Raw genomic sequence first — 18,364 nt, 5'->3', positions numbered from 1 at the left:
AAATGGTATAAAGAGACAGAATGGACAAAATGAAGAAAATTATTATCACTGTGCTGCACTCATACAAATACCTCAGTATTGAGAGAACCAGGTATAATAAATTTTTACTAGACACAGGATTTAGCAGAAACAAATATGAATCCACTTATAAAAGCAAGATGTACTGCTGAGTTTCTTAATGAAAGGCCACCCAAAAGCAGAGGTTAAATTAAAATAACCCCCTCCTATAACTGGGTCTCAATGATAGAGAAAGCTTATGATGAATCAATAAACAAGACCCAGCATTGTTGTTTGATGCTGTAAGAAAATGAAGCCAGCACTACCAGAAAACAAATACAAAAAAGATGGAAGCAGAAAAGCAGCACACCGTCTTCAGTCTTTCTAGAAAATGGGAGGGAAAACAAACCAAAAAGATTTAAGCTACATTAAGGGAATATTTAATCGGGTCTTTTAAATAATTAGCAATGATCAGGTATTTAGTTTTCAGAATATGTAGGTTGGCTGTATTTTTTTTCCTAATAAAGCATTTCAAATTCTAATTAAAAAAATACTTTATGGAGGAATTAAAAAGATACAATAGTGTCAGAGAAAAAGCCATGATCCCAGAAGTGGAATATTCTAGCAACATAACTTACAAGAAACTATGCTGTAAAAACACATTGTTGATTAACACAAACTCATAACAAAACGCAGAGAGCTCCACAATGGTGCTGTAATAACACTTGGCTGCTGAATTCTCTCAATACATTAAATATCTCCTTGGAGACCAAATTACTTTACATTTCTTAAAAGACAATTTATTACAGCTTTGTTTTCTTCTCGTTATCTCTTAAAAATATATCTAATGAAGAAAAGAATACAACTTTGAAATAACTTACATAAAATGGTACTAATGTGTGACAACAGACTTTGGTTTAATATGTTGGTTATTATTTAACAGCACACAACAACCTACTGTCATGACAAATCCTTACCACAATGTGGTATTCCATGTGTCACATGTATCAAAAACCACTGTATGCTATAATTATGGCACACATAAAATTAACAGCCTAAGGCTGCTAGCAATTTAAATAATTGATAAGTTTTCAATTAAAAAGGCAACATTTTCAGGTCTAATACAAAAATCTATTTAAATTACTGATAAAAACTTATGCTTCTGTTGGCCCAAAGCCAGAAAATGCTTGCATCCAAAGGATAAAAAAAAAGTAATTCTGCAAGTTACAATTTAGACATTGCAAAATGTGTTATAACTTTGTGCAGAGATCCAGGCTGTTTATTCATTTAACCTTTGTAATCAATGGAAAAGAATAAAGAATTTATGCTAACAGTCTCTCTAGTTCTGCTTTCTCCATATGGTTTTTTAAGAAATACTATGGTGACTGCAAATGTATTGAATTCCACATGAAAACCTAAGCTGTTTTTCTTACAGTAAATATGTGGTGGGTCATCTGTCAGTATCTTCCTATGTCAGCACCTAAATCCGGGAATCAAAATTTTTCAGAGCTAAATTGAGCCTAAAAAATAAAGACCAACGCAGGTTTTAATAACAAGTTGGCAACTAAGGACTATCAACCAAAATCTATTATGAAATTAGGTCCAAATGGTTCTCTTTATGGCAAAACTGGAACGCAAAGGAATTTCAATCATGAGAACCAAGACAGATCAAAATGACAGCCAACCAATCTTGTTTGTGCTTGTAAAGAAAGAGACTCCCTTACTCTCTACTTTTTAAATGTTTATTCAGAGCCTGACTCTACATAAACAAAGGGTGTGGGATGGATGGGGCTACTGCAACAAATAAGAGGAAAAGGAAATCCATTTAGGTTTCAAATGACTTAAAACATCTTTCTCAGGGATATTTTTATTTTAAAATATTTTGCTCCAGCACTCAGAATCAGAAAACAGGAGGTCTACCTTAATTTAAAATTCCTTGGGGGCCTCAGGCTCCCATCTCTAAATATTTGTTCAGTGAAATAATGAGAAAATCTGGACCTGATCGGCCTGAACACTGTCCACAGACACTGCCATAAAAAAAGGTTTCAACATCCACAGCAAATTAATAAAAATGAGAATAATGTAGCGAGTTTTTACATTCAAACTAAATTTACTCACTGTAATGGTCATCTTTACTTTTGATATTATGTACTACCCAATATTTTAATCTTTAAATGACTCCCACTATTTCCTTTATTAATAAAATAATAGTAGATAATTTTATTAGTTTATGTTTTAATATTTTTATTTGGCACATTAAATATTACCATGTCTATGTCTGTCTTCCAGTCCCAAAATGAAAAACTGATTAGTTTGTGAAATCTACATATTTGGGGCATCAAGGTGCTACATGGCTTCTCTTCAGACTAAAAATGTCTCTCAAGAAACCTCAGGAACTTTTAAGTTTAAAGACAATTACATAACTCTAATATTTCCCTACAACACAAAAATAAACACTACAATTGAGAAAATAAGCACAAATCATAAGGAATATATACTACAGATATCTCAACTAGGGTGTTATATAAACACAAATCAATCAAAATTGAATAGTGGTGATGACATAGGAAGATCTCAATACTAATGTGCAAGGAGGTGGATAGGAGAGAAACAGTATAAATAGCAAAGGAGCACGGGCTTTGGCATAAGGAGAAACTGAACTTAAATTCCATATTTACATTCATACTAGCTCTAAGACCCTGGGCATGTCTCTTAACCACAGCTTCCTCATCTGAGAAATTGACATGATGATATCTACCTCACAGGGTGATTAGTAAAACTAAAGAAAATTAAATATTATAAGCATCTAGTATATAGAGTAGGCACTTAAATAGAACGATTATTATTATCATTAGGATCACATGCAGTAACATTCTTAAAAGGCACAATTTGTCCAATCTTCCCAAAAGTACGTTTTTGAAAACACACCTTTGTGTGTGGTTATGTCACAGACATAATGAAAGTACACTGATGTCAGTGATGTATTCTCTGCAACAGATATATGTGAAAATACTCAGAACCAATCTCTGTGTGTGTTTTCTAAAAATAAGCATGTCACATTCTCAGGAGAGTTAGCCAATCTATCAATACGAGTGCCAGGCCTTTCAGCAGACCAGCCTAGTCTGCCTTTCAAGGTGCTGATGAGCCCTGCTCTAAATTCTCGGTGCACAAAGACTCTCAAATAAGTTAATGGGAAGTCAATGGGAAATTGACTTTTCCTCCTCTGTGCAGCTCTGAATGCAACGCTCTGTTAATCATGCCATCCTTCTTGTTCTCTTTCCTCCTACCCTAAATTAAAACTATTGGCGGAAACCCATACAGATATTTTACAGTTTTCATTACAATGAAACAACATCCTGGGTTGAAGTTGAGGTCTATCAAAAACCTACAACCTAACTGTTGGCTAAAATTAGAGTCACACTGAAAAGCAAGGGCACTGATTCCAACAGTTCCACCATAATACCACTTTGCATTTGTATAGAACTTGTAAGTTTTCAAAGGGCTCTCCTGTCTGTTCTCTCATTTGATCATCACAATGACCCTGTGCAGTAGAAAGGACAAGTATTATTATCCACAATTGACAGATGAGGCAACTCCAGCACAGAAAGGTTAAGTGATTTGCCTAAGGCCAGGCAGCCAGGGGACAGTCGTGGTCTCATGACTTCCAGTCCAATGCTCTTTCCACCAGGCCAGTAGAGAAGGTTTTGTAAACAGATTACAAACTCAGATAAAATACAACAAATAAGAGGAAATAAAACAAAGTAAGAGGAAAGCGCAAATCGGGGCTCAGGGAAGCGATCTATGTCTTTTCCTCATAGTTGAATTTTTCAAGCTTAGTATTGAAATTTTTAGAAATGTACTCTTTCTCTTTTTTATCTACTTCAGTCCTGAGACAAACATTAATGCAAATTTTCACTGAAATTGAAAACACAAAAGAAAAGTCATTTCTTGGTATATTCAAATCACTTTGATTCAGTAAGTAACCCTGTAGTTCATCTTGGGATGGGGGCAGGGCGGTGGTTAGCGCGTAAAATAACTGAGTACATCTTTAAATTGTGCATCCATATTAAGCCTGCAGTTACATTATAACTATAGTCTGTTTTGAAGGGTGAAAGAGATCTCTAGTTGAAAGTAGATTTTGAAAAATTTTTTAGAGCCCAGGGGTTCATTTTTAATGAGCCGTTACTTTAAGTACTGCATAAAAAATACAGGAAATTGATAGTCCATTTAGTCTGCACCATACCTAATGCAAAAGTCATTAAGATGCATTATTCTTAATGTTCATGATATGATTAGTAAGTGTCTTTTGAAAAGAATGCCCTTAACTTTCACATAAGGAAATCTTTGAAAATCTTACATACTATATAGAAAAATATTACAGTGACTGTGATTTACTTTTATATCTTTACTATGCCAAGAAACAGCATCCTTGACTACAGTCACATTTAAAAAATAGTTCTCATTTGTAATATACTTACATATGACAGCATTGCCTTCATTTCTTCATCACTTCTCACTGTAATTCGATCACCATCTTCATCCTCATCTGTTTAAAAAGCAACATAATGCAAATGATAAGATTTGCATTTTTTACTGTACAAAACCCACAACAGTTGGGAATAATACAATTGTTTTTTTACCATTTGATATCCAAATCCTCAACACCCTGTTTTTTGGGGCTACTGAGGTTTGTTGTATTGTTTTTTGTTGTTGTTGTTGTTTAGAATACAAATGGAATCTCAATAAATAACTAAAAATTTTAGGGACAGCTGAAAATTTGAATATTGCTCATGCCATTCATGACATGTATCTATGTTAAAGTAAGGATAAGCACCCTATCCCTCTATTTTTCCAGTCTTTCTCTCTTCCAGACAACCCATCATGTCACAATAGCATAATAAAAGTGGCTAACATTTATTGGACACCATTATACACAAGGCATCATTATCTGTGCTTCATATCTAGTATCTCCTTAAAAACCTCTTAAAAACAATGATCCCATAATGTGGATAGTGTGACTTTATTATTATTATTATTCCCTTTTTAATGAAAAACTGGGAGCCTAGTGTAAGGTTAACTTGCAAAGCAACTCTTAATGCTCCCCGGATCCCATCCTACCTAGTACTTCTCTTTCTCTCTTCTGAACAGTTTCATTTGTTTTGGGAACTCTGACCACAGCAAGCTTCAAATGGAGATTCACGCTATTTTGAAATAATGGTCTTAAAACTAGAGGATAATAAGGCTTTAAAAGTACATAACCAGAATGTATGCATTTGACTAAGTGTATCATTGAACCAGCCACATCCAGAAACAATGTACTTATTTCAACTATGCTTCTCTTATTCAAAATAGTTTTGAAATATCTCTTCATAAACTGCTTTAAGAACATGAAGATAGATCACGTGAAAATATCATGTCATTTTTAACCCAAAATGGAATAGTCTGACTGATCATTCACCTACGCTACCTGCTAGGCAGAATCCAGAAGGACTTCTGGCTATTTCTAAATATTTAGTTAGCTACTTCATCTTTCTAAAGATAAAGATCTGTCAGCAGAACAGCCTATGTGGTAGACTGTAAATTTACAGTTGAAAGAAAAATGCCCAAAACATTTTGAGCAACAGCAGCATTGTTGGAGGAAGTACACAGACTCCCAGGGGACGGCTTGGAAGGGGCAGGCTCTCTCATTTGCATGTCTCAGCTCTGGTGTGCTTATTAAACAATCAGTGGTGTTATTTTCTTTTTGGTCGTTCTTGGATATCTAAACGTTGATTTGATTAGATGCAGAGAACCTGATTCCAGGCCTGGAGAATAAGAGAATTTGTCATGAAGAGAATAAGCTTACATGACTTGCTCTAGGGGCGTTTACTGAAAATACAGTACAAATTCAGTTCAGCACATGGGTCTTCACGCATCACACCTCGGCGGGCCCTACCTCCTGCCCAGCTGCAGCTCTGAAGACATCCCCCTGGCTCAGTGACCAGGCTGTGGGAACCTTAGGAGGGAGCTTGTGTTGTCTCCCAATTAGCCTATTTCGGAGAAAAATGTTACTCTCTTTTTCTTCTCAGTATCCAACAACAATGTGACATCATGAGCCAGCCACGCTCAGGGATCCAACCGACAGCTCTCACTGGGGTTTTCTCTCCGAAACATTTGTTCTTCCATCCTAGATCCTGGTTCACTCCCAAAGAGTTCCCCAACTTGGTGTAAATCAGTATCATCAAGTCACACTTCTTAAATACCTACATAGCCAGGAGCTGTCTAAAGTCACTACTAGTATTATACTACCAAGGGTTGCCAGTTTTCAGAATACAAGGCACACAGTGGTCAGTTTCAGAAACAAAGAAGGCGTATTCCTAGGGATGTTACATATATAAAGGACTATATAGGAAACTAGCACTTTCTTTTTTTAAAATTTTAGTTACAGAATCTATAAAGCCAAATTGGGGAAGAAATGCCATTCTAGTTTTGGAAACAAGGAGGAGTTTCTACATAGTTCTAGAAACTAGTATTTTCAAGGTTAAGTAAAAGGTTTTCTTTAAAATGTGGAAAACAAAGGGGAAAAACAGATATAATATAAAGGACTATAATGTTGCATATTACCACACATGAAAGCACTCTACATTTGTTTTAAAACCAAGTCAAGTTCTCTGTTTAGATGTGGGCTAAACCAATTTGTTCTTGATGAAGTCCCGAACTTGATAAAATTTCCAGCCTGAACAAAGTAGGTTTTTGTAAATCCACCAGAGCCAGTTATAGAGATGGTGGTTACAAAGGGACTGCGGATATCCAAATTTCAATATATGCAAGACCTCAAAAGGTATTGTTCAGATGAGATGAGGAAGTACTTGGAGTTTAGTAAAACAGGTAAAAAAAAAATGTATAACTTGTAAAGAGGGGGAAATTCCAGAAAAATAATTTAAATCATAGTTTCTCTAAAACTAGAATAATGGAAAAAAAAAGTTCTCTAAGCTCTCAAAACTAGGGTTTGAACCTTTAAGGCCACTTAAAACAAATGATTCTGGAATTCTAAACTTCTATGAAATCTCTTACGAATTATTTTAGCAAAAAACTGTGAGGGAAGTCAGCCACCAGAATAATTTCTTGTCTAACAGTTCCATGAAAAGCAGCTATGAAACAAATCAAGGGTGTTTTGCTTTAAGTGGACAGAAAGCTGAGGCCAAAAGGCCAGAATAGCCAACCTAGGGGTAAAGTGTTGAACCCTGTCCCATAAAGGGTCTGTCCAAGAGAAAGATTTCAGATAAGTTGAAAGAGGCATTCTAATAAAGCCTGAAGATAAAATCTGGCTTATATGACATGACACAGTGATTAACAGTCCTTACAAATTAATAAGAGACCCCATTTTATGTATGTATTGGTTTTCTTTACAAATTGCTCTTTGGGGGACTGTCTGATTCACTCTAATAATTGTGACTAGTTTTTTTTAAAAATAGTTTTAGGTGTACAAAACAATGCAATAGTTATACTTTTCACCCCTCACGAAGTGACAACCACCACTCCCCCAACCCACCGACCCCCCCCCATATCATACATATCTATTACAATTCCATTGACTAAACTAGTAGTTTTAATGAACACTCCTTTTAATGTTAAAGAGGAGACTGATTTGGAAAAGTGATCACACCTATGCGAAGACTGATGATTCTGGCCAAAGGGCAAAAATCCAAGCTGTCTAACCGCCCCCAGACAGCCCAAGAGCAAACCATTAGCTTTGAAGTTTAAAGACATTTCTCTCTAAAGACAATGAATTCCAAATAAGATATACAATAGGTACATGAAAAGATGCTCAACATCACTACTCATGAGGGAAATGCATATCAAAATCACAATGAGTTATCACCTCACACCTGTTAGAATGGCTATCACCAAGAAACAAGGAAAACACGAGTTGGTGGAGAAAAGGGAACCCTTATGTAATGTTGGTGGAAATGCAAATTGGTACAGCCACTATGGAAAACAATTTGGAGGTTTCTCAAAAAATTGAAAATAAAATTACCATATGATCCAGCAATCCCACTTCTGGGTATATATCCAAAGGAATTGAACAGGATCTAGTAGAGAATGGTCAAGATGTTGGTGTTGGAGTATGCGTGTGTTGAGTGTGTGTGAGTGAGAGAGAGTGTGTGTGTGTGTGTGTGTGTGTGTGTGTGTGTGTGTGTAATATTATTCAGCGATGAAAAATAAAGACATCTTGCCATTTGCAACAACTTGGATGAAACTTGAGGACATTATGCTAAGTGAAACAAGTCAGACATAGAAAGACAAATATGGTGTGATATCACTTATATGCGTAACCTAAAAAAGCCAAACTCAGAGAAACAGAGGGTAGACTGGTGATTACCAGAGGCTGGGGAATGGGGAAAATGGAGAGATATTTGTCAAAGGGTACAAACTTCCAAACTTCCAGTTATAAGTATAACAAGGTCTGGGTATCTAATGTATACAGCATGGTGATTATTGCAAATAATACGGTATTATATACTTCAATGTTGCTAAGCGAGTACATCTTAAATGCTATTTCCACAAAAAAGAAATGGCAATTATGTGCCAGGATAGAGGTGTTAGCTAAGGCTATGGTGGTCACCATCTTGCAACATATAAGTGTATCAAATCAGCTCCCTGTACACTTAAACTTTCATAATGAAATATGTCAATTATATTTCAATAAAGCTTGGAAAAAATTTTTTAAAAATACTGTGAATTGCCAGGTATGAGAAGTTAATGAAGAGTAAGAAGTTCAAAGTGAGAATATACTTCTCTCTAAAGACAATGAATTCCAAAGAAGACATCCATGAATTCTATGAAATCTCTTAGCTACCCAACAATTTAGTATGACAATAACTTAAAATACTTTTCTCAATAAAAAGTTGGACTCACACAGCCCATCTAGCCAAGATTCTGGCTATTTGCCCATCGAACTAGATTAGCTATGAAACATACACTAACTGGAACTATAAATCATAAAACCTTACTAAAATGTGACAAAGAGTTTCAAAAGTATAAATATGTTGGTGAAGAACACTAGAAAGTAGTGGTACTAAGTAGAGAGAAGCAGAAAAAAATAATTTGAACTCTTTTTGTCTTGCACATGGAGGTTCTTTGCCATCTGACCGAAAAGCATTACTAGATATGACCAAGGGGAGGGAGGGGCAACAGATCTGACACACTGGTTCACACTGAGAATTCCGGGCTTCTCTAGTTGCCTGGAGCACAGTAATATGATTTTCCAGCACATTAGGGAAGCAAAAGTAGAACCAGAAAGTCTATGTACTGGCTGGATTTTGTTAATGTCACTTAAAATGGAGGAAAAAAATCCTAGCAAGATACCAAATAGGGTGCAGCAGATGGTAAACAAATATTATGAAGCAATCTTCACAAAATCTGCAGTGTGTCACAAATAGACAAAATGGCAGAGTTTGGGAAAAGAGAATCATAACAGGCCATATGTTGTTAGCAATTTTATTTGAGGCAACATGCAATCCAAAAGAGAAGCCCAGAGCAGGAACACACAGGCCCCAAAGAGGAGTGGCGGCCTCAGGTAAGGGCGGTCAGAAGAACAGGCATGGTGCCCACCCAGTAAACGGAGAACAACAGCAGACGCTGGGGGGGGTCTCAGCCAAACAGCACCCACTATGGCGACAGGACTCAAGTGGGCTTTTGAGAGAAACAATCTGGCTTCTACAGAGAGCAACAGAAAGTTAGGGCAATGTATTACATGTCATTCGTCACATTCCTTCAGTGCCAGGTGAGAGTCAATTAGAACTACATCAAAGGCATTTTTCCAAGACAAGAGGAAAGAAATGAAAAAATAATTGTAGAGGTTAGAAAGACATCAACACGAAATTACCAGAAAAGTTGTCAAGTGTCGAGTCCTTCTCAGGCGTGGAATCTAAGATCTGGACAGGATTAGAGGCCACAGCTTCTATAGCCAAATCTTCATGTCCATGAGTTTTAATTTAGCCCCATGCCTCCCGCTTACTAATTTCTTTTTCACTTCTTTGCTCCCTTCTTTCCAACAAATATGTAAGTGCCTACCATGCAGCCAGCAATTTTCTGAGCAATGAGAGTAGTAACAGTAGAGAAAGAAAAAAAAAGTGCTGTCGTGGAGTTGACCTACACTTCAGTTGAGAGAGACTGATGGAGATGAGGGAGTTTGGGCTGTACAGGTATCGGGGGAAAGAGTGTTCCAGGCAGAGGGGAACAGCTAATGCAAAGGTCCTGAAGAATACCGGCATGTTTGAGAGACTGAAAGAAAGCCCGAGTATCTGGAACAAAATGAGAGGAGAGAGAGGAACAGGTGAGTTCAGAGAAGAAATGGTGGAGCAGAGTTGGGGGCAGATGAGAAAATGCAGGGTCCTGGAGGGCATTTTAAGGGCTTTTACCCTTGAGTAAGATGGAAACCACAGGAGGGTTTTGAGTGTTATGATCTCACTTAACTTCTAATAGGCTGCTGCATGGAGGAAAAGGAGAACCAGGGAGACCAGTTAGGAGACTGCTGTCTTAGTTCAGGTGAGATACGATGGTGGTGGCCTAAACCAAGCTGAGAGTTTGAACAGTCATCACATGCTGGGTACATTTTAAAGACAGAGCTAACAGAATTTGCTGATGGATGAGATTTAAAAGGCTTGCCCTTATTACTTCATTCCTTCAACCATCCATGCATTCCAGAAACACATCGTAAGTGTGTACTATGTGCCAGGTTCTATGCTTGGCTTTCTGGGGATTCAAAAATGAGCAGTATTGTTTACTGCCTTCAAAGAACAACTAGCATGATGCTTGGATAAATGACTTAAGCTTCTTAATTCTCACGCAAAATAGCAAGACTACTAATAAACAACTACTCTCTTAAGACTAAAAAAGGATTTGGACTTTTTGTATCGATGATATTTGGAACCAAAATTCTAGTAAATTAAAGCTCCCTTCAAATCGTCTCAAATTCAAAGATGCACAATTAACTCTTATCTGTTAAATAATTTTTAGACTCAGTGTAGATCTACTGTGAATTACAATTTTCCATTAACCTACCTAGTTTTACTTATAAACAACCACTTATATTTTACATTTACTATAAAGAAAATGAACTTCATTTTCCCCAAATATTTTATGGTCTCCATATATTTTATAATTTAAACTTTTCTCCAAAGCAAAAAGGGGTTCCCACCCAACTATTCTTAATGAGATTGCCTTTGCTAGTTGGACATGATGACTATCTCCTTAAAGTGTTCCTCCCAGTAATCAGCTATAGTTGTTTTCTATATTTTAAGAATTTACAACTTACATAATTTCAATTTTGCTTTAAATGGCATATGCCAAATTTAAAATGAGATATCGTATACTGGTTTTCAAATTTCCACCCAAATTAGTCTTCCAGAAATTCATAAAACAATTGAAAAGCATTCTATTCAACGTGAAGTGAGTATAAAATGGTCATGGTTGAATAAAGACATAATAAAGATTTATCCAATAACCATATTTTATGAACCAAAACTCAGATGTATGGTTTGACAAGTATGAAGATATTTATGACGGCTACCAACCAAAATATGTGAAGTCAGAGTGTCATGGAAAAGTGGTGCCATATGGTATTCAGAGGTAGAAGTCATTTCTCTATACAGACTTAAAATGCATCTTTTGGGCAGCCGGGTGGCCCAGTTGGTTAGAGTGCCAAGCTCTGAGCATCAGGGTTGCCGGTTTGATTCCCACATGGGCCAGTGGGCTATGCCCTCCGCAACTAGATTGAGGACTACAACTTAAGCTGAGCTGCTGCTGAGCTGCTGGTGGGCAGCTGGATGGCTCAGTTGGTTAGAGCGCGCGCTCTTACCAACAAGGTTGCTGGTTTGACTCTAGAACATGGCACCTTGAACTGAGCAGCCGATGGGCAGCCAGATGGCTCAGTTGGTTAAAGCGCGGGCTCTTAGCAACAAGGTTGCAGCTTCGACTCCCACATGGAATGGTGAGCTGCGCCCCTACAACTAGACTGAAAACAGCAACTGGACTTGGAGCTGAGCTGCGCCCTCCATAACTAAGATTGAAGGACAACAAACAACTTGACTTGGAGCTGATGGGTCGTGGTAAAAACACACTGTTCCCCAATAAAGTTAAAATTTAAATTAAAAAAAAAAGCATCTTTCAAGTTACCAGTAAGATCTTAACCATCCAGCAATCAGCCCGACGGTCATTTTATAGCAGCAACTTGTCTACAGAAAATTCAGGGAGGGAACCCACGTAACAGATATGGGCAGGGAACCATTAGTGAGCACAGCTGATTGTCATCACCTCATGTGCTTATTAACCTGTTAACGAAGCTGAAAATCAGCAGGGGTCTTTGGGCCTACATGAATGTCAAACTCCTACAGCATATATAGGGCCCACACATGCAAACATACAAGATTTTTTTGTGGTTATGCAATTTAGCTTCATCTCAGAAGAGTTCTCACATCTGGGAAAAGGCAAATACTTCAATAACTGGTATGGACACAACAGTCTATCTGCTTGAGAAATAAAGTTGGATCCCCATCTGACTCCTCCTTGCACCAATAAACTGAAAATGATACAAAAAACAAAACAAAACAAAAAACACCTTTGTGATAAAAATCACGCTGTTTTACAAAAAAGAAAAAAACCACACTAATACATATATGAATGTACGTGTGTGTGCGTGCTTAACCCCATTAAAGCAGAAGAAAACATATAGATTATTTTTCAATACCGTGGAACGTGAAAGACCTTTTTAAGTATGACATAAATCCAGAAGTCACAAAGGAGAATATGATAAATCTGACCATGTAAAAAGTTTAAACTTCTCCATGGAAAAAAAGAAGAGGAAAAAAAAAAAGAAGACCAAAATCAGCTGAAAGGAAAGTAGTAAACGAAACAAAAATATTTGTAACATATAAGACAAAGGGCCAATTTTCTCAATATTGGAGAGCTTTAAATCAATTAGAAAAAGACAAATAACCTAATAGAAAAATAAGCAAAGGTGACAAATAGCCCACAGAAATCAAATACAAACCAAAATACAAATGAAAAGATGATCAGGCTGATTTATAACTGAGGAAATAAAAAATAAAACAATAGTATAATAATCTTTACCACCTATCAAATTGACATTGACTAAAAAGTTTGCTAATACCCAGAGTTGGCGAGGGCAGAGAGAAATGGATATTCTCAAACATTGTTGGTGGGAGTGTAAATTGGCTCTACCTTTTCGGAGAACAACATGGTAACAGTTATTAAGAAGTAAAACATGGGTATTCTTTGTCTCAGAGGTTCCAACTCCTAGGAATTTAGCCTAGAAACATCCTTCTACAACGTGGAAAGATAAAGACAAAACTGCTGACTGCAGCACTTTTTTCTAATACTAAAAAAACTGGTAACAACTTAAAATTGGTCTGTCAATAGGTTAAAGAAAGTAAGCCATAGCCATAAAATTAAGTATAATGTAGTCATCCAAAAGAATGAAGTTGATCTGTGCACACTGATGTTGTTGGAAAGAGGCCCAATGTGTACTATTAAGTGCAGGCAGGGGAAACTAGTTCCAATATAATATATAATATGTACAGAGACAATTTCTGTAAGGTTACAAAAGAAAGTGTTAACTAATGACTTGGGGAAAATGGGGACTTTTACATTTTGCTGCTTGAATGTTTTTTTAAAGATCATCTATACCTTCCTAATTAAAAAATAAAATAAAATAAAACACTAGGTATTGAAAAGTACTTTAATTAGTTCTCTTGTAAAGAAGAAAGGACCTAGAAGGAGTAAGAAGAAAACGAGGTTAACAGCCATCAGTCCAAGAGGTGAATTCAGCACCAATGGGCCTCCCTTCCTTCATCCAGCTCTAACTCCCCTCAGAAAGACCATCCCCAGGGACAGAAGTCAGAAAGAATATAGACACTGCAGACCCTCGGACCCCTCAGGACAAGTGTGAGAATTTGAATTGGGAGCCTGAACTATCCACCACCTACCAATTATGTCCTGTGCCTGGGCAACAGCACAAATAATCCAAAAAAAGCAAAGTACCTACTTAGCTTTAGATCACATGCATTTTATAATTTCCACTTGAACATGGACACATACAACATCCATTTTATTCAACAAGGGTGTTTCTACAAGGCACGAGGCCAAACAGTAAGAAGAGAGCAAGAGTGCAATAAAATATGGTCCCTGTCACCAAGTCATTCAAAATCCAGTGAGTAAGGAACACATAATCAACCTAAGCATTACCTGCTCCTGTAAAGGTACCAGAGAGATTAACCATAATTGGGGAACCAGAGGTTTCACTGAAGAGATGGTATTTCTCAGAACTGAAGAATCTGTAAGATCACCCAAACTTTCCCCTCTTTTCCACTTACTCAAATCCTTTTCTCTACATTTATGTAAAACAGGTAAATTTGATGGTGCCCTTTCTCTTGTTGCTACATTCATATCACTAAATATAAAACCATCTCTTTTGTATAAGAAATCAATGGGTGTTAGGTATACTTTTCAGTATTAAATATATTACCACAAATATATCTTTGATTGAAGTTTTATGTATTCAAGAGCTATTCTATCAGACCCATAAACCACAGAAACAGCTCAACAATATCAGCAAATTAGCTTACAGACTATATCTTTTCCAACTGTTTCTTATACATAGATTCTACTTATGAGTTTAGATCTTTGGTTCAGAAAATGAGATCACCTTAGAACAATCATGAAAAAAGCAAGTCTAGGATTTGAAGTCTCTAATAGAAAGTACATGATAATCTAAGCACAAAAAACTATCATTATTTTGTCTGTGTGTGTTTTTGTTTTTATGTTTTTTCACCTAAAACTGGTCCAGGTATAGGTGGGTACAAAGCTGCTGCTCTTGGGGAAAAAAAGAAATGAGATATCTAAGAACTTAAACCTAAAAGTTAAAAAATTTTTTTTCTGTTAGTGTTAGACATACTTTTCAGTATTAAATATATTACCATAAATATTTTTTTGTTCTAAGTTTAATTTTTCAAGAGTTGTTTCATCATCCCCATATACTGCATAAAACATACTTTACACACTTAGCAGGCTTTCAACATGCTTGGTTATAAAAGAGCTCAAAGGTGTTTTTTTAAAAAGATTTTATTGGGGAATAAGGGGAGGGAACAGCGTTGGGGAATTGGAGAAGGGGAACAGACAAGTTGCTGTCATTTTGTTCTTCAGTCTAGTTGTGGAGGACGTTGCTTCACTGGCCCATGTTGGTATTGTGATCATTGCGCTCTTCCCGGGTGAGGCAGATTGGTCACCAGCCATTGGATGGCTGCTCACGAAAGTGCAGGCCCTCTGCCGGCCAGTCCCACTGCAGCCTACGCCGTCGCCAGTGACTCATGGCAGCCCAGCTCCAGGTCCAGCTGTTGTTCACCATCTCAGCTGTAGAGGGCGCAGCATCACTGGCTCTCATGTGGGATCTGAACCAGGGCCCTGCTGCTCAGAGCTGGTGTCCCAAAGCTAACTCCTAACCAATGCGCCACTCCGACAACCCTAAAGAGCTCAAAAGTTTTCCACTCAAAAAGAACTGTATTTAAAATCCAAACTTCACCACTTCCTAGCTGATCACCGTTGGCAATCATTTCACATCTCTGAGCTTCAGTCTCCTCCCAAGTCGAATCTTCCTACCTCACAGAGGTGTCATAAAGATTAGCAACAATCTAGGTAAATCATCTAGTACATCATCTGGCACAGAGCAGGCCATCAATAATGATAGCTAAAGTAATCAGGAACCTCACTCTGGAAGCCTGTGGGGCACAGGTACGTTCAGCCACTCTGGGGGACCCCAAAAGCAAGAAGTAGAAAGTACAAAGCTTTTCTGCCACACGTAAGAACATTCAGAATACACGATTTCAAGGATTATGACAGCTCTCAGAACAAGTCTCAGCAGTGGTTGAGTATGTATCTACACTCTGGAGTCTATTCCAAAAATTTCACGTTACCACTTATTAGCTTTAAGACTTTGAGCAGGTTGCTTAAAGGAAATGTCCTTTCCTCAACTGAAACAGAGCCAATAATAGGCCGTCCAAGTACTTCGTGGGGATCTTGCGAAGGTTAAATTAAGTGAGATAACTTCCCATGTAATGCCCTTAGCACAGCATCTGGAAACAGTAAATACTTCAAATTTTAACTATCAGACATGAAATCCCTGGCACCCAAGGAGTTACTGCAAGGGGTCTGAAGAGCTTGCAACACTACCATGTATTTCAGATATGTGCTATTTTTCAACAGTATATCGAGTCCAGTGTGGCTAATAAAACACTATTTTAAGAGTTCTATTCAAGTAGCTTTTAAAAACATGTAATGATTGTTGAAAAATACTCAAACAATAGTGAAATATATCAAGTAAAAAGTGTGCTCATTCAGCCACCCCTCCCCCATTCCAGCCCCAAGTCCCCCTTCCAGGGGAAACCACTGAAAAGCACTGTAACAGGCACCTTCAGATCCTTGCCTCTCAATATATACGTGAAATTGGGAGGAGGAGGGATTAGCTTTTTTACAAAATGAGATCATACCATATACATTATTTGTTTATTCAATAATATATCATGGATATCTTTCCATGTCAATGCATAAAATCCAAACTCATTCCATATAGCTACTGCTTAATGCTTCAGATTATAAAGAAATAATTTACTAATCTCCTATTCTAGGCATTCAGCTTACTTCTAATTTTTTGCTATTAAAAATAATTCCAGGGCCGGCCGAGTGGCACGATGGTTAAGAACTGGCTTGGGACGCCAGAGGGCCCCGGTTTGGATCCCACATATGAGGGCCAGTGACACTGCCCTCCACAGCTAAGATGCGGAACAACAGCTCAACCTGGAGCTGGGCTGCCGTGAGTCGCCAGCGACGGCATAGGCTGCAGCCCCTGTGGCAGTGGGTTGCCATGGGCTACTGTGTGTAGCCAGCAGCCAGCGTGAGCGGCCAGCAGCCGCAGTGAGCGGCCGTCCAGAAGCAAGCGACTGATGTGCCTCGCCCGGGAAGAGCGCAATGATGGTGCCAACTTGGGCCAGTGAAGCAACGTCCTCCACAACTAGACTGAAGACCAAAACGACAGCAACTTGTCTGTTCCCCTTCCCCCAATTCCCCAGCGCTGTTCCCATGCCCCCAATTCCCCAATAAAAATCTCAAAAAAAAAAATAATAATAATAATTCCACAATGAACACTGTTGGAAGGGCATTCAACCATGCGTAGGTATGTCTGTTAGATATCTTCCTAAAAGTAGATCTACTGAGTCAAAGGTTTTGCACATTTTATATTTTGATAAGTACTGCCAAACTGTCCTCCAAAGAGAATGTAAATAAAAGGGAGGACATTGCACTGTGTTTACCATCTGCTTAAAAAGCAAGAACAAAATGTATACTATTGTGTGGAGAAACCGTACATTTTTCTACATGGAAAAGTGGCCCTCATCTTCAAAAAAGAGATGGGAACTACAGTTACAAATCCTTTATCCTCAATGCCAGAGCCCCTATGCTACTGACTAAACTCAAATCTTAACATTACTCAGACCCTGACCTCTCCTGCAATGACCTGGGTCATGTCAAAACCAGTTTTCTAGTCTACCCTGCCCCTGCCCCAGTCCCTAAGCCAACTGGTTTGGTGTGGGGGGCAGCAGAGGGAAGGACGCAAGACCTGAAGTGTTGCTGTCATCATCTAGCAGCAACGCCGGCCTCACAAAAACAAAATTATTCCATTCAATGTGCACTTAAAAGCTCTACTCTGTTGCTATTTTAAAGCAGCAATGGATTAAAACCTCTTAATCAATAATCATTGGTCTATAGGTAGTTTACACGTTTCATTTTATCCCACAATATTATTACAGTGAGGAACAAGAGCAGATAAAGGTCATGTTGGTAATTAAAGCTATATTATAGAAATATGCACATGCAAGATATGATTAAATAAGAAAATATTACTCGGTTAAGTATCATCATTAAACTTGCATTAATTTATAAATATTTAAATGTACCATATGATGATCATAAATAATCTGTTTTTGTCAGTTTCTAAAGTAATGCAACCCATAAACCCTTTGAAAAATTACTGCAGAAAGAAATAGTCAAGAAACTATACAAGCCAGACTTACATTCAAATGCTGTGGTTGTTGCTTCAGGCAGAACCTGGCCTATCACATCCTAAACAAAGAAAAGAATAAAGAAACACAATTAGCCATCTTCTTTATAGCTAACATGTGGCAAATCCTAGAGGAAATATGAGAACCTGGAGAAGATTTTTGAAATGTAGGCATAAACTACAAAAACATTAGCTCATAATCACACTTAGCCAAGCAACGTAAGCCCAGAGTTTAAATCTCTATTCAGGAGCTGGAGT

General features: G+C 37.6%; 1 protein-coding gene across 4 annotated transcripts in view; it reads right to left on the bottom strand.

The window, feature by feature from the left end:
• MAP2K5 (mitogen-activated protein kinase kinase 5) overlaps positions 1-18,364 on the bottom strand; it is a 249,102-nt gene that overhangs the window by 224,188 nt on the left and 6,550 nt on the right. For all 4 annotated transcript variants that reach the window (XM_019647308.1, XM_019647307.1, XM_019647306.1 and 1 more), the window contains 2 exons: positions 18,120-18,168; positions 4,476-4,543 (listed from right to left, as the gene is read on the bottom strand). In XM_019647308.1, the coding sequence (XP_019502853.1) occupies positions 4,476-4,543; positions 18,120-18,168 (117 nt within the window). The remainder of the gene's footprint in view (positions 1-4,475; positions 4,544-18,119; positions 18,169-18,364) is intronic.

The sequence above is a fragment of the Hipposideros armiger genome, unplaced genomic scaffold, assembly GCF_001890085.2.
Source record: "Hipposideros armiger isolate ML-2016 unplaced genomic scaffold, ASM189008v1 scaffold_110, whole genome shotgun sequence".
NCBI classification, from domain to species: domain Eukaryota; kingdom Metazoa; phylum Chordata; class Mammalia; order Chiroptera; family Hipposideridae; genus Hipposideros; species Hipposideros armiger.
Note: the sequence above shows the minus strand (reverse complement) of the source record. Positions and strands in the feature narration are given on the sequence as shown.